This window comes from Pantherophis guttatus, chromosome 1, assembly GCF_059756535.1.
Source record: "Pantherophis guttatus breed Tessera chromosome 1, ASM5975653v1, whole genome shotgun sequence".
Classification (NCBI taxonomy): Eukaryota; Metazoa; Chordata; class Lepidosauria; order Squamata; family Colubridae; genus Pantherophis; species Pantherophis guttatus.
This window is the reverse complement of record NC_142063.1, coordinates 167197437-167220936: the sequence shown is the minus strand read 5'-3', so window position 1 is coordinate 167220936 and position 23500 is coordinate 167197437. Positions and strand designations below refer to the sequence as shown.

The 23500-nt window shown below is 36.3% G+C and overlaps 1 protein-coding gene across 2 annotated transcripts; it reads left to right on the top strand.

The window, feature by feature from the left end:
* The first annotated feature begins 121 nt into the window (after positions 1–121).
* Positions 122–23034, top strand: SF3B1 (splicing factor 3b subunit 1). 2 transcript variants are annotated; one of them, XM_034429995.3, is made up of 25 exons: positions 122–247; positions 4199–4365; positions 4576–4677; positions 5610–5724; positions 7512–7591; positions 9268–9435; positions 9734–9971; positions 10477–10689; positions 11139–11260; positions 12309–12506; positions 12596–12697; positions 13038–13217; positions 13911–13997; positions 14392–14662; positions 15499–15644; positions 15732–15878; positions 16490–16615; positions 17357–17578; positions 18173–18355; positions 18450–18561; positions 18649–18769; positions 19669–19800; positions 20399–20671; positions 21639–21855; positions 22431–23034. In XM_034429995.3, the coding sequence occupies exons 1-25, from the start codon at positions 220–222 to the stop codon at positions 22587–22589; spliced, it is 3909 nt and encodes a 1302-aa protein (XP_034285886.1). In that variant the 5' UTR covers positions 122–219; the 3' UTR covers positions 22590–23034. The 2 variants fall into 2 exon arrangements, with proteins under 2 accessions (XP_034285886.1, XP_034285893.1); XM_034430002.3 differs by lacking the exons at positions 122–247; positions 4199–4365; positions 4576–4677; positions 5610–5724 and adding an exon at positions 5738–7197.
* Positions 23035–23500: the final 466 nt, after the last annotated feature.

Sequence of the window (23500 nt, the reverse complement as noted above, 5' to 3'; positions counted from 1 at the left end):
CATAAAGGGCAAAATTCCAAGAGCAGGGACCTCGCCTATCGGTGCATTCGAGCGACTCTGAAAGTTTCACGATCTACCGTTTTACTGGCCTCCCTTCTTCCCCGCCTGCGCAGGAGTTTCCCTCGCAACCCCGCCCACTAGCGGAAGTTGACGTCGTCGCGAGAAGGCGCTCGGCGCCCCCTTCCATCTCGCTTCCCGTTTTTCTTCGAGCTCCACAAAATGGCGAAGATCGCCAAGACCCACGAAGGTAAGAAACGGTCGCGGTCTTTCACGTTTGGGCCGCGCCCCTTCTGGCCGCCTTTCCTCACCTTCCCTTTCAAACGGTCACCAAGCCCTCGAGAAGAAAGTGGAGAGTGTGAGGGGAGTCCGGGCGGTGAAGCGGTTGGGTCTCCGTCGGGCCTGGGCCTGCGCGTAATGGCGTCGCGGAGCGATTTTCTCCCGCTTGCGCGCTCCTCTTCGTTCGGCCTCTATGTCGTCGGTAGCTCAGTGCGGGGAAGGCCCAGAGGGCGGCTAGAGAAGTTGGGTGTGAGCTGGAAAGCCACGGGCGTTAGGATGGGCCCGTCAGATAACCGCCATCTGTTTCTTTCCCACTTCGAGGTAAGCGCGCACTCTTTGGTGTCCGCTCACCGGATTAAAACGGGGAACGTTTTTGTTCGTTAAACGACGAAGACTTTTATTATTTGACAATAATGGTTCGTTATGAAACTTGCGCGACCGGAGGAAAAACGTGCGAGAATAACAAGATTCGGGTCGACATGTGTTTGGGACGTAAGGCCCGTTTTTTCTTTTAATATCGGGCGTCCGACGAAAGGTAGCCTGCTTTTGGGGTAAGGGTGGGCTCTTTGTTTAACGTAGGACGGTTAAAAGGTGCAAACGGGGTTTACCAAAGGAAACCTGCGAGAGATGAGACATGAGAAAGGGACCTCAGAGTATAGGAGGGGTGTGGTTAAGGTTTTGAAGTAGGATGAAGAGACCACTAATAACAGCCGAAGCACTCTTGCGGTAAAGCATACCCTTAGGGTTACTACTAGGAGCATGATTTACTCTTAATAAATTAGTAAATTTATTAAGCACACTTTAATAAATTAATGGAGGTTTTTAAAAAGAGACTGGACAGTCACCTGTCTGAAATGGTAGGGTCTCCTGCTTGAGCAGAGGGTTGGACTAGAAGATCTCCAAGGTCCCTTCCAGATCTATTCTGATTGATTGATTATGATTTACCCTTAATAAATGTATTAAGCATACTCTTAATCTACGTCACTGGGTTGTTATTGTTGAAGTCTTGAAGATTAAAAACATAGATCTAGCATATGTGTACTTTGATCCTTCTGCCTTTCGGAAGGATTATAAGCAGAAGACAAAAGGTTATTTGTATCTGTTATGTGAACCTAGCCAGTTTGTAATTTTCGGTATGTAGCATACCATATTATAGGAATATAATTTGTGAGAGTATCTTTGGGCACATATGGTATTCTCCACCTCTTCGGTGGCTTCTATTAAGAGAGGAACACCTTGCAGCTCTTTTTGCATTTTTCCTGCCTGGGTTATTTATTAACTTTTTATTTCAGATTGGCTTGTTCTTTTCAATAGGAAGTTCAAAAGGTATCAATCCAGTTGAGCATCTTAGGTTTTGTTTTGTTTTTTTTTAGATGAGGAAATGGATTTTTCACTTTAAACTGCACATGTCATAAATGTTGATTGATGTACATTGAAGAGTGTTATATAATTTCTAGCTTTTCTAAAATCTTTAATTAGAAACAATTATAAAGATATTGGAAAAATTAAATGAAAATTCAGTGTTCCCATTACATACAAAAGGAGCTGTTATTTATGTAATGGGGAAAATGATCCAAAATAATTTAATAATTATCTAATTATAGCAGTCAGTGAATGTACCACATAATGTTTTAAAATTAATACCATATATGTAAAACTGATCAGAATTTTTTCATCAATTTCCCCCCAAAATTGAAGTGGCATGTATTTTGCATGGCATTAAGATTTCTGGAAATGGTACATAAAACATACATGGAGGGCAGGACCAAAGAGAATTCTAAGCATAGAATCTTCTGTATAAACTAGGAATGGAAAGGGAGCCAAATTTGGAGTAAATGTATTCTTTAATCAGAGATCTGAGAATTTTCCTAATAGTCTAGTGAGTCTTTTTTTTTAATAGAAAAATTATTTAGCTTGGATATAGGCTGAAAATATTCAGGGAAAGATTAAAATTATATGACCTATCACTAATAAAGCAAAAACGATTGATTTTTAATAAGTTGGTCTATTCATATTGAGAGTTGGATAAAAATAACAATGCATTTATTGAAATGCCTGGATATCATAGTTAGATATTCATGTATTACTTGCTAGATACCATGTATTATTTATTTAAGAGACAGTGTATTTGCATGTCACATTAAGCAATAACTTTAAGAGTTCCTGCTTAACTGGGGTTGATCAGAATGGTAGGGTATTTTGCTCAGGTGCTTCCATTTGGCTGTTGCTGAAAGCAGGATAGATTGAAAATCAACCATCCAAAGTGTATTATGATGTCTGAATTCAGACTTCTGATTTGTTCCAGTCTTACGAATCAGAGTTGAAAGTCATGAACAAAGATTCTAGAATGAATTCTAAGAATTAAAATGATGCAAGCACAGCCTTTATTTATAGAAGTGTGTTTCTTAATGTTCTTAGTGTGTTTTTCTCACTTCAGTGCACATGAGTAAAAGTTCTGGCATATAATATCTTCTCTGATATCTTCTTAGAAGACCTTTAAGCTTCTTAAAAATTATCTAACTTTTTTGATAATATGACCCATTATTTTTATTCTAAAAAGTAATGGGTAGCATTTTTACAAAATTGGAATATTGATTAAGCCAGTTGTTTGGTGTGGGGAGAGTTACTTAAATTTGCCAATGTTCAAGATCCCAAGCCCCGTGCAACTGTTACTTGTGCCAACTTCTGCCAACTAACAGTTTGAAAGTATCCAAATGCAAGTAGATAAATAGGTACTACTTCAGTGGGAAGATAACAGTGTTCCGAGCACCTTGGCATATAATCATGCCAGCCACATGACCGTGGATGTGTCTTTAGACAACATTGGCTCTCTCAGTTAGGAAACAGAATCACGCCTTAGAGTCAGACATGACTGGACAGGGAAACCTTTACCTTTTTTACCTTGCCCTACTGTACTTGTTGAATGGTATGCTGGAGAGTGCCCTTAATTAAAAGTTGGACATATGTGCTCTTTTTCCTTTGTGCATAAGAACAAATTAAAGTTTTTCTCTCTTGAAAAAATGTATTTTTGCATTATGGATGAATATGGATTTGGAATATATTGCAATATGGTTTAAGCAAAACATGATTTGACATATTGAATACATTTGGCTAAAACAGAATGCATTCCCCACATAATGTGAAACTTAAGTTTTCTCTAAAAATGCTTTAATACTTGCTTTTCCTATACATGGAGGAGAGGGCAAGCTGACAATATAAACCATGGTTTATTAATTGTAAGCATTTAACATGCAGAGTAATAGAAGGCAGATTATCTGTGCTCTCCAACTCAAAATCTTAAAAAAGAGGGTAGAAAAATTGGGAAACTTTGGGACCAGTCCCTAATATGTTGGTATTTCCAATCTCTAACAGTGCTAAAAATGCTGCTGTGGGACACCCAAAACCAGTTGTCCCACAGCACCATAACAGAAAAATTGATTCTGCTAGACTCCTTTGACAAAGAACCGCCCCCGCCCCCTTTTATATGATGAATTAATATAGGAGGTTTTTCCTGGCTGTTTTGTGTTTTCAGACAGTTGTGTGATTCAGATTAGAGTGTAGTTATATTCTGTCATTCAAAAATTCATTATGGTTTATGGAATTGCACAAATCAAATTTGACTGGGAATAAAGGTAAACTTCTCAAAATCAGGCAGAAATTTCCCCAGAGCATAAATGTGCATTTGATGCTTTTTTAAGCATATTCATATAATTGTTCTTAACATCAAAATGTGTGTACTAGAACATTCATCAAATTATACATTTAAATTGATCTTACACAGAAATAGTATGTAAGCTCTCAAAATCAATTTTGCCAAGATTCATAAATTAAGAGAAGATAAAAGTTATAGAAAAGGTCAATGTAATCCTTTCGATATGTTGTTTTGAAATGTATATAATGTTAGCTTGTAACTTTTTCACAGACATTGAAGCCCAGATTCGAGAAATTCAAGGCAAAAAAGCTGCGCTTGATGAAGCTCAAGGAGTTGGCCTTGATTCTACAGGGTATTACGATCAAGAGATCTATGGTGGAAGTGATAGCAGGTTTGCTGGATATGTAACTTCAATTGCAGCAACTGAACTTGAAGATGTAAGTGTAACTTATTTAATTATTTATTTTTTAATTATTTAATTAGCAATAGCACAACTGCATTGTTTAAAGACTTCGTGGATTCAGTTGTTTAACAGTTATGCTTAAACAGTTCCATTTACATTTTTAAAGAAATTTTGAATTTTTTAGTACAAAAATATATTCAATAAATATAGTGTTGATCTCTCCTAATCATTTTGATTTATGTAGGATGACGACGACTATTCTTCTACAAGTTTGCTTGGCCAGAAGAAGCCTGGGTATCATGCACCGGTGGCATTACTTAATGACATACCACAATCAACTGAACAGGTGATTTTAGAATATATTAATAATATACAGATGTATTTATTATATATATATAATATGTAGAGTATTGACAACCCCTGTGCCAAGAAGAAAGAACACAACAAGAGTCAATGGGGGTCGGCAGAATACAGTGGCCTCTTTATCAGCTATCCTGTGCAGGGAGTCCAAAAGACCAAAGGTGGAAGGGGTGTAATAGATAGGGGAGGAATTGAAATGGAGGCTGTTTGTGCAGGACAAAACAAATGTGAGGTCTTTGCCCAAGGACTCTGGCTTAATGACCACAGCAGAAACTGCTTCCACTAAGAGGAATGATTACATGATTTCCTGTCCAGCCCATATGAGGTCAATTGGAAATTAGAAATCAAATATACATGTATGCCATGAACGCAATACAACTGCTTCACTTTTATTTTGAAGGTGACTGTTTCAATTTACATATGTGCATGTGTGTCTGCCTATGCACCTTTATAGACCTGTTTTGGCCTTTCACAACATTACCTATTTCTTATGTGACCCCTTGGGAAAATTAATTGCCTACCCCTCTTAAGGGGATTGATGGCACTTTAGTGTTTGTAGAATGCATTATTTGAAAATAATTGTGCTGAAATCTGAAGGATTACAACATCATCTTAATTCATCTGACTTCCATGATGTAGAAAGGTGACTACAAATTAAAGCATTTTTATCCATATGTTGACATTTTACCATAAAGAATTTTTTAAAGAGAAACAGTGCTAATCACTACCCTTTTAGACTGTTGAAGCAAATGCTAAGTATAGCTACAAGAAGGGTTTTTTTTACCATAATTGTCTTCAGTTTATCTTTTCCCTGGTTCTCCACAATGTCTTTCAACACTCCAGAACAGATTTTGAGTACAATAGAATAATCTATTCCAGCCTTTATTGAGAGTTGTATCTTATTTATCTCACTTTTAGTATGATCCATTTGCTGAACATCGTCCACAAAAGATTGCCGACAGAGAAGATGAATACAAAAATCGGAGACGGATGATGATTATTTCCCCCGAACGTCTTGATCCCTTTGCAGATGGTAAATTATTTTCATTTTTCACTCAATTTTATCAGTTTTGTTTCCTTAAATTATCTTTAGCCCTTTGATTTCTGTTGGCATGCTTGAAAATTCAGGAGTTTTAGTTTATACACTTTGAAAGTTGTTTGAAATCATAGTTTGCCATTTTGTTCATCCTTTATAATACAGATTTTCTTTCCAGGTAGAAGGACAAGAAAATAATGAACCATTGCCATAGAAACACAAAGGGTTAAAGGTTTCTCTTTTCTTATTGCTTTGGTTATATATGCTGTACTTTGAGTGATTTTAATATTTAGTGCTCAAGAATCTTCCAACTTACTGGATGCTTTCAATCCAAAAGTAGAACATAAAGAATGACTGCTTTTAAAACGGTGCCTAGCAAACTGGAGCAGTTGATTCTCACATTTTGAATTTTCAAGAAGTTAAGCTTAAGAGAAACAAAAGTAACATTTAAAAACGTTTGTTACTTTTAGTGGTTCAGATATATTCTGATAAATTTTATAAACCTAGCTTAGTGCAAGGGGTATCTGTGGGCCTGATGGACGCTTTCCTTGGGTGTGTTAGTTTGACAAGAAACCTTAGAGCACCTGTTGATTAAAACTATAACTGGTTGCAGGTTTTTGTAAATTGGCATTTCAGCCTGCATGAATTAATAGGGATATGGATTTTACTTGCTTAACTGTCATTGATATAAACATGTATTGTCAGAATTCACAGGCCCATACTAACTGTCCTTAATTTCTTTCCTACAGCAGTACTGCTATATGCCAGTCCTGTCTGCATTCTTAAGGGTGCAGTTCAACACATCCTGTGTAGATAATGGTGAAAAAGTATCCCAAAGGAAAGTCCTATCAAAGCTGGTGTCAGAATGACACTGCCAATTGGGCATTGATGTTCAGCATAGAAAATGTATTAAGAATTATATTTTGTCCTAAATACTAATGCTATACTACTGGTATAGCCAATCTGCACTTTAAAAATAGTGCTTCCTAGATAAGATTGTTACTATATGGCTGGGCTTCTGTAAATATTTGAAATTAGAATAAATTTCAAGGTTCAAATTAATATTTATGATGTGGGGAAAGACTTTTTGCCTGTGAGTATCCTTTGGTAAAAACACTGTACTGCAATCAGTTCACAGTTGTAATTATACCTTCAGAATAAGTGGGGGGAGAAATTGGGTGCTCTTAAAGTGAAGCCCTTTTAGCATGCCTCCACAAAGTAAGAATCTGGGGTTCATTGTCCAGATTCATCAAACATATACACTGATCTGTATGATAAAACAATTTGAGTTATTTAGGTTTACAGTAGTACGTATAGTCAGATATCATAGGCTTTATCAGCTTGAACAAGGTAATGTGTTGATTATAAATATCTTTCCAAAGTGTTACTAATGGTAAAGAGATAATTTTCTAGGCTTCTATTCTGCTGCTTGAAGTCAGAACTGCTGATGGAGACAAAAGGCACGAAAGTGTACGTATTCCGGATTAGCAACCCAGGAACCCATCACTTCTGAAGACTCTTAACTGTGCTGTCATTTTATCATTCTTATCTCCTTTAAAATATTTGTTTTAAGCTGTTGTAGTTATGTTTGTGTTCAAACAGGTTAAATTGATCAGCAAAGTGAATAAAAGTAAGATTCATATAACTTCTTAAAAATCAGTCAAAATATTAAAATTAATTGATTTTGAAATAAAATAAAGTTAGAATAGAGCAGTTTAAAAGCCAACTTTTCTGCCTTTCCTGCACTTATTATGCTTTTGTCCTGTTGCTGTTCTCTTCTGCAGGTGGGAAGACACCTGATCCTAAAATGAATGCCAGAACATATATGGATGTTATGCGTGAACAACATTTAACAAAAGAAGAGGTTAGTTGGTTAAGATTGTTATTCTTAAGTTTCAGTTTTCATTATCTTAGGCAAGGCTTTTCTTAGTTCATGGCATGTTGAGTTCCTGAAGTACCACTAGTATTGATGTCTTCTTTTGGTGTATTTCCTCTCTGCTTTATGACCACTGCTTAGTTCCTGCAATGCTTTGGAGGCAGAACACGTCAGAATATTGTAGGAAAATTTAATGATACGCAACATACAGAGAGGTTCCTCTAACATTAAGACTTACCAAATCTAAACATGAAATATGGATAATATACAATTATATGAACATTTAAAAGCCTGGCAAAATGCCTGTCTCAACAAATAGATTAAAAATTCTAGCTTGGTGTTGTACATAATAATAAATTTATTTACGGTCACAGACCAAAATGCAAGCATAGCTACAGAAAAACATAGGAAAAAGAACATCATGAACAGCCGGCCACCGGAATGGGTTGATACAGTTGATCTGCCCAGAGTCATAATTTTGGTGGCCATGCCTCTATCGACTCCAGTTTATTTGACTCTGTCGATCTGACGAGACATATTGGCAGTTCTCTCATTCAACTCATTCCTGACCACCAGAATCAGATGGTCTGGACTTCAGGGTTTTTTTGTTTGTTTGTTTTTTGCTGTTCCTTGTGAACTGGTCAGTTTAGCTTTGGCTGGAAACGCCGCCGCCGCGCTGCCACCCTTCCCCCCCCCCGGACAGTTTAAATTGGCGCTTCTCAGCTGGGGAACCGTTTGATCCGCCGCGTTGCGCACCGCTCGGTCTGAGCAAGCCAGAGATCGCACCGGGTCTGGACTACAGCTTTGCTGATTCAGCGGCCGCCTGGGCAGCTAGCCGACGATCACCCCAGGATCTAGATTCCAGCAATCGCTAATCAGCGGGTCGCACGTGCCTCAGCCGGCTGCCTGTGCTACCCGCCACATTCTCTTAGTATATATAAAAAGTTGTAGTTTAATGTATTGTAAATTCATAGATGCACACACATGCACATACATAGTTCATTAATGGAACCGCATAAAACATGTTGCAATCACATATGTAAGTATAATTTGGGTATAAATTATTCAGCTAAATATTTGTTCAAATAAAAATAGTGATTTGCACTAGCCAGAAAATACTGTGATAATTTAGAAAATTTAGACCAATATATTCTGTATTTTGCTTCATATATACCACTCTCTTTATGTACATGGTTTGGGTCTATTCATTTGGCTATACAGGTAGTTGTCACTTAATAATGGTAATGGGACTGGAATTACTGTTGCTAAGCAATGTAATTGTTTGACATGCTGCTTAGTGGCAGCAGTTCTGGTCCTTCCAGTTGCCATTTGTTAAGCAAATCGCCATTCGTGACAGCTTCCCCATTGATTTTCTTCTTGGAAGCCAATGGTGAAGGTCTCAAATGAGGCTTGCGTGACCATGGGGAGACTGGCTAACATAAGTATGAGGACTGGTTGTAAATGCCACTTACTCAGTACTGTTATGAGTTTGAACAGCCGCTGAATGCTGGTTAAAGGAGGATCTTCTGTAATTGATTAATACCAATAATTAGAAATGTATATCCCAAATTAAAATGTGGATCCATTTAGAAGATATGAATGTACCAATAACTGCACTTATTTCTTTAGTTCATGGTATTTGAGACATCTTTTCTCTTTAACAGAGAGAAATTAGACAGCAACTAGCAGAAAAGGCTAAAGCTGGTGAACTTAAAGTCGTCAATGGTGCTGCATCCCAGCCACCATCAAAACGCAAACGGCGTTGGGACCAGACTGCTGACCAGACTCCTGGTGCCACACCTAAGAAATTGTCTAGCTGGGATCAAGCTGAGGTAACATCTTAATGCATATTCTATTTTTTTATTCATTATCTGCCAAGTTGGAAATAAAATATAGGACAGGCTATAGTGTTCAACAGATACCTGTTTCAAGCACGGATAACGTTCTTCTGTAACATTTTTAAATTAATCCATGCAAATGAATCTGCAGGTCTAAGACTCAACATTTTTAAAAAGAATAATGTATCCTGTCATTTGAACCAGACATAAGACTGTTGACTGAAAGATATATGTTTTTGTAAAACGTTATCTCGAAGTACATTTTCATTAAACCCTGTTTTATTTTGTTCAGACACCTGGACATACTCCATCACTGCGCTGGGATGAAACACCTGGTCGTGCAAAGGGTAGTGAGACACCTGGAGCAACCCCTGGATCTAAAATATGGGATCCAACTCCTAGTCATACACCAGCAGGAGCTGCAACACCTGGGCGTGGTGATACACCTGGTCATGCAACACCTGGGCACGGAGGTGCAACTTCCAGTGCTCGGAAGAATCGATGGGATGAGACTCCAAAAACAGAAAGAGGTATTCTTTGTGGAACATACTAAAATAAGTTCAGTCTACTGTATCAGTAAATTAGTACATTATGTTTAGCAGATTATCTTAATTTCAAATGAGACCAACTGTTTATTCGGTATGCTGTTGGAAAGCTTTTGCGTTCAGGAGTTTTTATTTTTTTAACTTGATTTTTGTCCCCCTAGTTCTAATAAGCTTTAGCTATATCTTGATAACATATTGATACTTATGCTAAAAATAGAATGTAGGTTCCTAATAAGCCACTTTTTAAAAAAGGATGTATTTGGGTATGTCGAAGGAGGTCTTTTGCTCAGAGGAGCAAGACAATATTGCATGTTAGTAAGCTCCCTGTATATCAGTCCCAGAAATTAAACTAATAACCTAATATAACTTTGCTTGGACAAATTATTATAGATAAATCTGAGATTAGGAGTTTAGATAAAAGTACTGTGAAAGTTTTTACTTCTATTTGTGAACTGAATTCAATTTGAAATGGTTGGATTTTGTTTTCCAGATACCCCAGGACACGGGAGTGGATGGGCAGAAACTCCTCGTACTGATCGAGGGGGTGATTCCATTGGTGAAACACCAACTCCTGGAGCGAGTAAAAGAAAATCACGTTGGGATGAGACACCGGCAAGTCAGATGGGTGGCAGCACCCCTGTATTAACACCAGGCAAAACACCAATTGGTACACCAGCTATGAACATGGCAACACCTACACCAGGTAATTTCAGTTTCCTTAAATAGCCAAAATTCTAATTATATCTGCTAGATTCAGTGGTATTATATGACAAGGGATCTTTGACCAGTAGAATTTTCATTATTCTTAAAGTTTAATTAAAGCGCACATGCACACATCTGCCCTGCTTGACATTTGCCTTGAATAGGAACATACTAGAGCATTCCGGAGACAGAAAAAGGAAAGTAGGGAACAAATGAAATCCTATTCTATAATCATAATTGTTTAATGCTGAAGTTAGCTTGAATATCCATCATACTGTCATACTACTGTTTCATATCTGTGCTCTACTTAAACTTCAGTTATCAGGTGTAGTTAAAGCATTTTTGGAAATATAATGCTTATCACAATGACTTGAAAACTTTGCCAATAATTTTTTAAAAAACATGCATGTTGTCTCCATGTACTTCATATATTGAACAAATTCTTTATAGGGCACATAATGAGCATGACTCCTGAACAACTCCAAGCCTGGCGATGGGAAAGAGAAATTGATGAAAGAAATAGACCCCTTTCTGATGAAGAGTTGGATGCCATGTTTCCTGAGGGCTATCGGGTAAGGAATAAGCCATGTACAATAATAGTATCTGTGTGCTAAATTCAGTGTATACATAAATCATCTAAATGTCACTGATGGGAATAAAATATTTTGATTCTATATGAACTATGAAAAAGAAATCTCTTAAAAGGCCAAAGAGATTTCATTCTAAAATTTAGCATGATCTTAAAAATTAGACTGAATTTCAAAGATCTATTTAGAATGAACCAAAGTACTTGAACAGCTAATTCATCTCCCATTTGTTGATTCTATTGTCTCTTAAGCTACTTTTGAAATGTCTTCATTTCTGATTAAATGGTAAGGGAAATAATAAATGGTTGAGGAGGATCCTTGCTTTCAGCTCTTTTCATGTTGTTCTTTCTTTGACCACAACATCCTCTAATGCAGTTTCATCAATAGGAGCTAAAATTACCTCTAATAATTCTTTGAAAAAAAATGTAGGACAAGATATAAGCACATTTTATAAGATGCCAGAGCTACCTGCCTGGCAAATTCCTACTTTCCCAGTATTTAAATAGTGATGTTCAAGAAGTCCATATCACTGATGCATGTTTTCTGGGGAGAGAGACTTCGAATTAAGAAGGGACTGTGGTGGCCTGGGTTATGGTTCTCTACCTCACATGTACATTGGACAGAATTCTCTATCTCACATGCACCTTGGACAGAAGAGAGCTTGAGGACCAGCACTGTTCAGTCCAGAAACAATGTACAGTAGTGCTCAGGGTAAAATGACAAAAACTCTTGAGTCATTACATTGGTTGCCTTGGTCTGGAATAGTAGAGCTATGGAAGGTCATGGAATGACTAGTTACTTGCTTTCTGTTGGGCCAAGTTGCCTTACAGGCGTCTTGTTTTAGTGAAACATTAGGAATGCTATATAAATCATCTTGAGCTTCTAGAATAAAGGCAGTGTATAAATTAACAAATAACAAATCTTAACAAACAAATTGAAACTATTCCTAGAAAAAACATAGCTTTTTTTAATTTGAAGTACGGAATTCCTTTTTTCTTCTGTGATGTGACAATGTGCTTATTTGTCCATTCAGGTTCTCCCTCCCCCAGCAGGTTATGTTCCTATTCGTACTCCAGCTCGTAAACTTACAGCAACACCAACCCCCTTGGGTGGTATGACTGGATTCCACATGCAAACAGAAGACAGGACTATGAAGAGTGTCAATGACCAGCCCTCAGGAAATCTTCCTTTCCTAAAACCAGATGACATACAATATTTTGATAAACTGCTGGTGAGTTCTTTGGTCTGACAGTGTTGTGTTCTTTGATGAAGAAATTCAAGTGAATATATGTTAATATTGTACATATGTGACAATTACAGGTTGATGTTGATGAATCAACTCTTAGTCCAGAGGAACAGAAAGAAAGAAAAATAATGAAACTGCTTTTGAAGATAAAAAATGGCACCCCTCCAATGAGGAAGGTAAAATAGTCTACTTTCATATCAATGGCATTTTCCTTTTATTCCCACTTTTGGTTCATTTTATCTTTTCTTTGTTCCTAGATTGCTTTCAGCTTTGTGTGTGTGTGTGTGTGTGTGTTCGCAAAGACATATACATACATATACACACACTCAGTTTATTAATAAACTGCTTCTGAAATATGCTTGTTTGCTTTATGTGCCATAACTAAAATGCTTCCTTTGTAGAAATGCACTGTGATGTCAAATGTAATAGCAATGTACCTTTATAACTGATTATTTGACTTGGTGGAATTTTGGAGTTTATATATAATAGTATGCTTTCTTTCTTCTGCTTCCATAGGCTGCTTTGCGACAGATTACTGACAAAGCTCGAGAATTTGGAGCTGGCCCATTGTTCAATCAAATTTTGCCCCTTCTGATGTCTCCAACCCTTGAAGATCAAGAACGCCACTTGCTTGTTAAAGTTATTGACAGAATCTTATATAAGTTGGATGACTTAGTCCGGCCATATGTGCACAAGGTTTGTGTCTCTGAATGTAGTATTTCAGTGTGTTGCATACTTGATCAGAAGCCTCTTGTAAACTCATAATTGTAACTATATTTTGTACATAAATGTAGAATGACTCTGGCTATAACGCTATTCTAGGATATAGGATTTCATGTGCAAGCTTCTAATCTTTGTGCAATTTTGATTCATGTACTTTTCCCTCCCCTTTCTTTCAAATGACAGGAAAATTAACACCATGTAAAAAGAGAGAATTGTTTAGAAACAAATTATAGGCTTTTTTTTTTTTAAGTCCATGGGGTTGGCAGGTGTTTTTTTTTTTAGCAATTGGTTAAATGTATCATTTTAATAGGCTAAGAATTGAGATAATTGAAACGAACCTTAATTTCTTCCACTTCCTAGCCATATAAGCAACAGAGAATGAGCAGGCAAGTCACAGGTTTTAAACAGCCCTTCTAAAGACTCTTTAGTGTTACCTATGAATTGCTATCTTGTTAAATGATTAGTTCAGATGGTTTCAATATATATGTGTGTGTACAGTTTTCCAAAATTAACCTTTAAATGGAATTCTTAAGCTGTCAATTTAGGTCAGTAAATGTTTATCTTACAAGAGACTGAAGCTTCATTTGTGCTTGCAAAATTAATATTACATTATTTGTATCAAACATTAATTTCCATGAGTTTTGACTTTCATTCAATTTCTTTTAGATTCTTGTGGTCATTGAACCTTTGCTGATTGATGAAGATTACTATGCTAGAGTGGAAGGCAGAGAAATCATTTCCAACCTGGCTAAGGTAATATATCTTTCTTAATTAATGAACAGATACTAGCTTAGAGATGAAGGAAGATATGCCAAATGGTTGTGTACAATTTGAATTTATGTATGGATATGCACACAAAATTGAGCTGTTAAGAACAAGAATGTTTCACTTTAAGCCATATTCTATCACTGAAAAGCAACCAATAATGGCAAAATATGGAACATATTTTAAATTGGGGCGGCCGTTTAATTTATTTTTAATTATTTTAACTTTTATATTGTATGTTATTTTAATTCTTGGCTGTTCACCGCCCTGAGTCCCTTCAGGGAGAAGGGCGGGATATAAATTTAATAAATAATAGTAATAATAATCAGTATTTTTGGTTTTTGGTTGGATTAACAGATTCTTATGTTTTTGGTCCATTCAGGCAGCTGGGCTGGCAACAATGATCTCTACCATGCGACCTGATATTGATAACATGGATGAATATGTTCGTAACACAACAGCTCGAGCTTTTGCTGTTGTTGCTTCTGCCCTAGGAATTCCATCCTTGTTGCCATTTTTAAAAGCTGTGTGCAAAAGCAAGAAGTCTTGGCAAGCCAGACACACTGGCATCAAGATTGTGCAGCAAATTGCTATTCTGATGGGTTGTGCAATTTTACCCCATCTCAGGAGTTTGGTTGAAATTATTGAACATGGTAGGTGTGTTAAATGTTCTGTAACTATGAGATTGAATGATTTAGAGTTGGATGTCAGTAATCTGTAACAATTAAATGAAGTGGATTAAAGCAGTCGTTTTCTCTATTCCTTTTGAAATGTAATAGTCTTTATATTTAAGAATCAAACTTACAGTTGATTTTATCCTTTAATTTCTCAGTAAATTAGCCCTCATGACAAATCAATACTGACTTGATAGGTTATAAGCAGTATATATCAATTAGATGGATTTTGCTGAAGTATAGAATGTTCTTTTAAAAATGAGGCTCTCTGGTAAAACTATTCAGTATGTTGATATTTGTCTCTCATTACAATCCAGGAAAACTTCCTGCTTATTTCTTTGCCTTCATCTCTTTGTGTGTTGGGCTCTATCTCATTCTGAAATCCCTCAAAAAGCCCCTCCGCTGCTGGTCTTGCCTATCCCAAAGTTTATAAGACCTAGTACCTATTGCAATACCCTAGTAACATCATTGCAGACTTTCCATCTGCCATAATGTTCCTCCAAAGCTATCATCACCTAGACTTCTAGGAGGATAGTTGCTGACTTCCCACCAAATGCTATCTCAAAAATTATTCTAGATGGTTAACCTGCAGAGCAGATCCTTGAATGTCTGAAAAAAACAGACTTTCCCTTTATCTGAAAGCAGTAAAGGAAGTTGTCTGAACCTTCCTTATTTAATAAATTAGATGTCCCCCCCCCGCTCCTTAGCAATATTTTTAAAAAATGGTAGCATAGTTTCCCCCCCACACACACACACACACTATAATAGGTAAAAGAAATCTGAAATACAGAATAAACTACATATTTGTTTTGCAGGCTTGGTTGATGAGCAACAGAAAGTACGCACCATTAGTGCTTTAGCCATTGCTGCTTTAGCTGAAGCAGCAACCCCATATGGTATTGAATCATTTGACTCTGTTCTAAAGCCCCTTTGGAAAGGCATACGTCAACACAGAGGAAAGGTATGTCCAATTTAACATCAGTCGGATAATATTCGTTAATAGGTGGTATTTATAATAATATTTGTTTTTTATATATATATATTTTAGGGTCTGGCTGCTTTCTTGAAAGCCATAGGATATCTTATTCCACTTATGGATGCAGAGTATGCCAACTACTATACCAGAGAAGTAATGCTCATTCTTATCAGAGAGTTTCAGTCTCCTGATGAAGAAATGAAGAAGATTGTGTTGAAGGTATGTAGGTATATTTGAACATGGAAGATTTTGTTGGAGTCTGCTTTGTTCTGTTGGTGGAAGCCTCGCCATTGGGAGGTAAAGAAAAATGGATATGACTCTGAAATGCATAAAAGTAGAGAGGTGTACATAAATGTAGAGATGATGGTAAAACTGAGAACTTCAGTTTCTTAATAAAAAAATATTCATGATTAGCACCTACGTTTCACTTTACCTGAAGAATTAGACTTCACAGTGTTAAAAACTATGTTGATACGTTCCTGTCCATTATCCAAATAAACCTGAGATTCTGAAATAAAAGTATAGCAGCTTTTTAAGATTTGCTAATGAAGTAGTGGTTGAGCTGAATTTTGAACTAATTGGTTTCTGAGGAGATTCTAAAGATTGTTAAATGTAAATATGAGAAGCCCGTAAGCACTCTGGATATTGCTAAATTCCCAGGTCTGCATTAGTATAATCACTACACATACGCAAATACATTCAGTGTTGCCCATTCTTGCTGTAAAGCTCTTCCAAATAATTTTATTTATTTGAAATGCATAAAGCACACTTGGTAGAATAACATCTTTACTTTTTGGAAAATTTTACATTAGCTTGTCTTTTTTTTCCAGGTGGTAAAGCAGTGTTGTGGCACAGATGGTGTTGAAGCAAACTACATTAAAACAGAAATTTTGCCTCCATTTTTCAAGCATTTCTGGCAGCATAGAATGGCATTGGATAGAAGAAATTATAGACAGGTATTACTATTATTGACACTAGTACAGTAATTTTTAGCAGAAATTCCTAATAATTACATTAAGCAGAATATAGATAAAACTAAAGGATGCTTATTGTTGGTCAAAATTTAATTCCAATTGCTAGGAAGTGGAATTGGGAACATCCGTAGAGGTTTCTAAGCAGAGATAATCGGCTTAGAAGAAAAATGAAAAGGAATATATATTGTGTGCCTGATACATACATACCCTAAAGCTGTGGTGGGTTTCAAAAAATTTTACTGCCGGTTCTGGGGGCGTGGCATGGCTTGGTGGGCGTGGCAGGGGAAGGATACTGTAAAATCTCCATTCTATCCCCAATCCAGGGGAAGGTTACTGCAAAATCCCCATTTCCTCCTGATCATCTAGGACTTGGGAGGCAGAGAATAAATGGGGGCAGGGCCAATCAGAATTTTTACTACCAGTTCTCCGAACTACTCAAAATTTCTGCTACCGGTTCTCCAGAACTGGTCAGAACCTGCTGAAACCCACCTCTGCCCTAAAGGGGAAGAAAATGAGGGGCTGTTCCCGCATGTTTTACTTTGTGATTGGTTACCTGTTATGTGGCAGCTAACTTGTGATAGTATCTAGAGTACTTTTCAAAAATCCAGATGTATCCATTTTGCCTTTATCCTTAATACATTATTTTTGTTTGGAAATGGAATTGAGATGGTTCCAAATTTCTAAATTGATCATTGATTCCATAAACTTTTGTGTTTGTTGTAGTTGGTTGACACAACCGTGGAGCTTGCAAACAAAGTTGGAGCTGCAGAAATTATTTCCAGGATTGTGGATGATCTGAAAGATGAAGCTGAGCAATATAGGAAAATGGTTATGGAAACTATTGAAAAGATCATGGGGAATCTGGGTGCAGCTGACATTGACCACAAGTTGGAAGAACAACTTATTGATGGCATTTTATATGCCTTCCAAGAACAGACTACAGAGGTATATGAATATACTCATAAAAGCTATTCTGGATTCAGATTCAAGTTATGACAAATATTGGGAAATGTTGGAAAGATATATTTATGCCATCAAAAATCACTTAATTGTTGCAGATGGCAAATTAATAAATTTTAGAGGTACACAAGGTCTGTGTAATGAGAGAACATTTCATCTCTCATTAGGGTTATGCTTGGACTGAGATAAACTATTCTCTGCCCCAGTAAATAATCAGCATTTTTTTCGTGATGGGAAAGAGCTCTCAATCTTTCTTCATGTAATACGTCCTGCTTTTGCGGTCAGCTTAGTCTTTTTTCCTGTAGAATAGAAATTAACATTAAAATTCTTAAATTCTCTTCGATGGGCATCATTGCTAAACATTCTCAAAATGGAATTGATCTATTTCAGTGTAAGAGCTGGAGTTAAGTTATAGAATGTTCTTGCATTATTTTGCTATCAGAGGACTACAGTAATATTTCTTGCTTGTCAAGTCACTTCAAAAGATGACAGCCTAGAATTTAATCTTGCCTGGAATGTGACAATAAAAACCCAACAATGTCAGTATTTTAACACTGGTCTAATTTTTTTGATTGATAGGACTCGGTGATGTTGAATGGCTTTGGTACAGTGGTAAATGCTCTTGGCAAGCGAGTGAAACCATATTTACCCCAGATCTGTGGTACAGTGTTGTGGCGTTTGAACAACAAATCAGCCAAAGTGAGACAGCAAGCTGCCGACCTGATATCTCGTACTGCAGTTGTCATGAAAACCTGTCAAGAGGTATTCACTGTTTGCTATCTTCTTCCCTAAACATCTGCTGTTGGTTTAAAATTGTTGGAGTCTATGTATATTTTTCTTTGTCTTTTGGTTCTAGGAAAAATTGATGGGTCACTTGGGTGTGGTATTGTATGAGTATTTGGGTGAAGAATACCCTGAAGTATTGGGCAGTATCCTAGGAGCTCTTAAAGCCATTGTGAACGTCATAGGTAAGTATGTGAGTTGTGGTTAGAGTGACATTTTTACTTTGAAAAACAGAAATGGAGATTAAATGTATTGTTTCTTACATTTAACAGGTATGCACAAAATGACTCCTCCAATTAAAGATCTGCTGCCAAGACTCACACCTATCTTGAAAAACAGGCATGAAAAAGTACAAGAGAATTGTATTGACTTGGTTGGACGTATTGCAGACAGGTAAATTCATTTGTAACAACATTATAAACAGTTAAATATGTCTTACGAATAAAATGACTTCTTAAAATGGATTTATACAAGTAATTCTCGACTTACAATATAGTTCATTTAGTGACCATTCAAATTTACAATAGCATTGAAAAAAAGTGACTTAAGACCATTTTTTCAACTGTTGCAACATCCCCAATGGTCATATGATAAAAATTCAGATGCTTGGCAACTGACTCATTTATGACGGTTGCAGTGTCCCGGGGTCATGTAATCACCTTTTGCGACCTTCTGACAAGCAAAGTCAATGGGAAAGCCAGATCCCCTTAACTGTGTTACTAACTTAATGACTGCCGTGGTTCACTTAACAACTGTGGGTAAGAAAGGTTGCAAAATGGAGCAACACTCACTTTACAACTGTCTCACTTAGTAACAGAAATTTTGGGCTCAATTATGGTCGTAAGTCGACTACCTGTACAGAGTTTATGAAATCCTAATGTTCTGATGAAGATCATGTGCGTACTATTATTGCTTCTGTCCTCATTAAATACCTTCCATCATTGCTTTTCCCTCAAAATTTAGCAGTGTATTTCAAAGATTTAGAAAAATTTCCAACCGGCTGACTGCTGTATCTGTCCAAGAGAAGTCAGGACAAGGCTGTTCTCCTTCCCAGAAATCCCTTATTCAGTGCCTTTCTCTGCATAGAGAAAACCACAGAAAGATTTTAGCATAAGGAATGTGACTGCATCTATCAAGATAAATAATGCCATCTTGGGGAGGTGCTTTGGTTTAGAGGTTAGAGTTTTGGGGAGGGAAGCCCTCTCTGTCTTCTCTACTATTTCACTTAATTTGGCAAATGTATTTAAATGTTCTTTATTACTATTATTAATACCATTTCCTCTTTCTTCCAGAGGGGCAGAATATGTTTCTGCAAGGGAATGGATGAGGATTTGCTTTGAATTGCTTGAATTGTTAAAAGCACATAAGAAAGCTATTAGAAGAGCTACTGTGAATACATTTGGTTATATTGCAAAAGCTATTGGGTAAGTATAAGCTTCCTGTACTGATTTGTTTAAATGGGGAATGAAAAGTTAATGTTACAGTTAACTCTACTGTAATTATCTATGTCTTGGTTGTTAGTGGCAAGACATTCTCACATTAAACATTTTACCTACCTTAGATTTTATGCATTTATCTGGAAATGAATTTCTTGGACAGAATCTAACATCTGAACCAGAAGAGAGCATTGATTTCATTTAATGTAATCATGTGACAGAATTGGAAAGAAGAAGAAAAGAGGAATTAAGTTAGCAGTAAAAAAAAAACCCTGATAATCTGGCGCACATTATATGTAATAAAATTGTGGATTGATTAATTATAAGCAATTAGAATTTTTACCAAGGAAAATACTATGCATCAAACATTATCACATGAGCTTCCCCATGATTATTGTAAGCTTGTGAAATAATTATATATAAAGTTACTTAGTTTCATATGATTTTGTACGTGTATTCTAAAACTTTTCTGTTAGCAAAAATACAAGAAATCTTTCCTTGAGAAAGATTAATTATGTGGATAGGCAGGCAGATAGATTTTTAACTGTAATTTTTCTCTAATATTTTTATCTTTCCCTTATTTTAGGCCCCATGATGTGCTTGCAACCCTGCTAAATAATTTGAAAGTACAAGAAAGACAAAACAGAGTGTGTACAACAGTGGCAATTGCTATTGTGGCTGAAACTTGTTCCCCTTTTACAGTACTGCCTGCACTTATGAATGAATACAGAGTTCCAGAGTTGAATGTTCAGAATGGTGTATTAAAATCTCTTTCTTTCCTATTTGAATATATTGGAGAAATGGGAAAAGACTACATTTATGCTGTTACCCCCTTACTTGAAGATGCTTTAATGGACAGGTAATTTTTCCCTCCACACTAAATTATTTTTTTTTCCTTTGCTCTTATCTGCCAGGTTATAGTAAACCTAACAAATATTAAGCCAATTACTTAGGTTCATGATTGTGGCAGTATGGAAAGACCACAGAGACATGTTCATTGAGATGTGAAATTTTTGGGATAGTTGAAAAATGTGGTTTTCTGTTTCTTGGACATCAGGAATATACATATATGTAATAATTACTTTTGGACCTCCTTTATGTATTTAAATAAATTAGTACATTCAAGAGTTATTCTACAGTATATAGCTTTTCTTGAAATACAGTAATTACAATGGTCTGGAGTTAAATAATCTTAAATGATAATTCTATTATATTCCTTTACCCCAACAGTAGAAGGGAAATGAGAAGGGAAAGAACAGTCCCTTTCTTACCCTTGTTTAATTATTTGAATAGGAATTCAGCTCCAGAGCACAAATAGGTGCTGGGATAGAGGGTGCCTCTATTGCTATGGTTCCTTATACTGGTTGTGTAAGTAAAAGAGAAGCAAGGGTAGCTTTGTTCTTTGATATTCTTTTTATTCTCTACTCATCCACCTACTAGCAAATCCACCCTGTCTAGCAACTTATCTGAGCTGGGGGAGTCAGCCCGTTGGACTGTTGAAGTGCTGCTGCTCCCTCTCATTTTTCTCTTTTTGACACGCCTTCTTACATTGATCTGTTTTAGGAATTTGGTTGACCTGGCAATGTTTCTTTTCTTCTTTTTGTGGTATTGAAGCACAGTTTTGACTTGGAGTCAAAAGGGGGGAAGTTAACTGTGCCAGCTATCAACCCAAGACTATTGAGGAGAAAAGGATGAACAATCATGTTTGATATTAAAAGATTTTATTTTATCAAACTAGAACAACTTCTGGCTCAACTTAAGGTTGAATGAAAGAAAAAATAGGGAGCAAGTTACTAATAATTTCTTCTGTACAATTTCTTTTTCAGGGATCTGGTGCACAGGCAAACAGCTAGTGCAGTAGTGCAGCATATGTCTCTTGGAGTATATGGGTTTGGCTGTGAGGACTCTCTGAATCACTTGCTAAATTATGTGTGGCCCAATGTGTTTGAGACATCTCCTCATGTCATCCAAGCAGTTATGGGAGCACTGGAGGGCCTAAGGGTGGCTATTGGACCTTGCCGGATGTTGCAGTATTGTTTACAGGTAAATTGGATAAAAATGCCTATCTAGATTTCTGAATATTTTTTAAAAACAATATTAAATCAGGAAAATTATTTAATTGAAAAGTATCCTGCAACTGTCTTAAAGATTTCTTTATATTGAACTCTAGAAAAGAATTGTAATGTAGCAAGGTTCCATGTATATGGTTTGCAAATGAACATAGATAATGAAATCTTCCAAGATCATTTTTTGCTAGTAGAAAATTTTCTGAATGATTCATATGATAAGAAATAATATCTAGCATGGGCAACAGATACATTTGCCTTAATAAACAGATAAATTATTTTAATAAAAGACTACATAAACCACAAAGTATAAAATCAACATAAGTAGAAAGGCAGTGGCTACATATAAGAACTTCTGCAACTTATTACTGCTGCTTCTCAAAGCTTTTGCCAATTATTTCTAGGAAGGAGGAGCTAGACAATAGAGATCGAGCTGAATAATGTATCCAGATTTATGACATGTCAAAAAATGCCATTTCTTTGTAAAATGATCAGTAAATAAGATGATTCACTTAAGTGCAATTTAATTTCTGGTTCTATTTTTTTTCCTAGGGTTTGTTTCACCCTGCCAGAAAAGTCAGAGATGTGTATTGGAAGATTTATAATTCCATCTATATTGGTTCACAGGATGCTCTAATAGCACATTATCCACGAATCTACAATGATGAAAAGAATACCTACATTCGTTATGAACTTGATTATGTCTTGTAATTTTATTTCTCATTTGTTTTGTGTTCAATAGACAGCTATTCCATATTTGGTTCAGAACTGGTGATGTACAATTTTTAAGACACTGCAGAGTACCGTAGAATGGTCAGAGGCAGAGCTTAGAAATCAATAGCATGATTTTTAAATAACATGTCTTTGTTTTGGTGTTAAAGCCAGTAGTGACCAAGAACACAATGATTACAGAGAATATGGGAGGGAAATCATCTTGATGAGGATTTAAGATTCTGTTCCTTGTGTTTAAAGGGGCTGTTTGAGAAATAAACATTTGTGTATAAAATATTAATGGTTATTTGTGTGTGAGCATTTTTGGGCAGGGAGACATATAAGAAGTCTCAGATCATCAAGCAATTCATGTAAAAAGGTGGCATATTACATTTTAATTGTCTTTGTCATACCCTAGCTTTTGAATAAATAAGAAACGTTCACATTTTGATTGTTGTGTCTTTATCTTGAAAAAGCACTTGTTATAAAATTGGCTTTTGTACTGAATTGCTTTGAGGTTTGGGTCTTTATTTTTTCTTTTCTCCACCAAATATTTTCCTATCATATATCCACTGTTTTCTTCCATTATGATTTGCTTTACTGAAGCAGTAATGAATACAAAACTGGATATTTATTGACTATTGAAACATGGCTGTGGATTATACACTAAAATAGATGTATATGTGGGGTTGAAATGTTATTAGGAGGCTATGTACAATATGTAATGTTCAGTGGGTAAACATTACACCAAATATCCACCAGCAAATTTTATGCTGGTGCTTCTTGCTCAAAAGGGGAAAATGGCACAGATGTCTAACTGATGATAGTAGCCATTGTATGTGGGATATGGAAAGATTGAGCACATTTCAGGCCCAGTATAAAAGAAAAACGAAGTCTATGGTTAACAGATG

Coding starts and splice junctions, on each gene's coding strand:
- SF3B1 (XM_034429995.3), top strand. CDS start 220: ATGGCGAAGATCGCCAAGACCCACGAAG. Junction 9,436..9,733: donor CTAGCTGGGATCAAGCTGAG/GTAACATCTTAA, acceptor TATTTTGTTCAG/ACACCTGGACATACTCCATC. Junction 18,356..18,449: donor TCATGAAAACCTGTCAAGAG/GTATTCACTGTT, acceptor TTTTGGTTCTAG/GAAAAATTGATGGGTCACTT.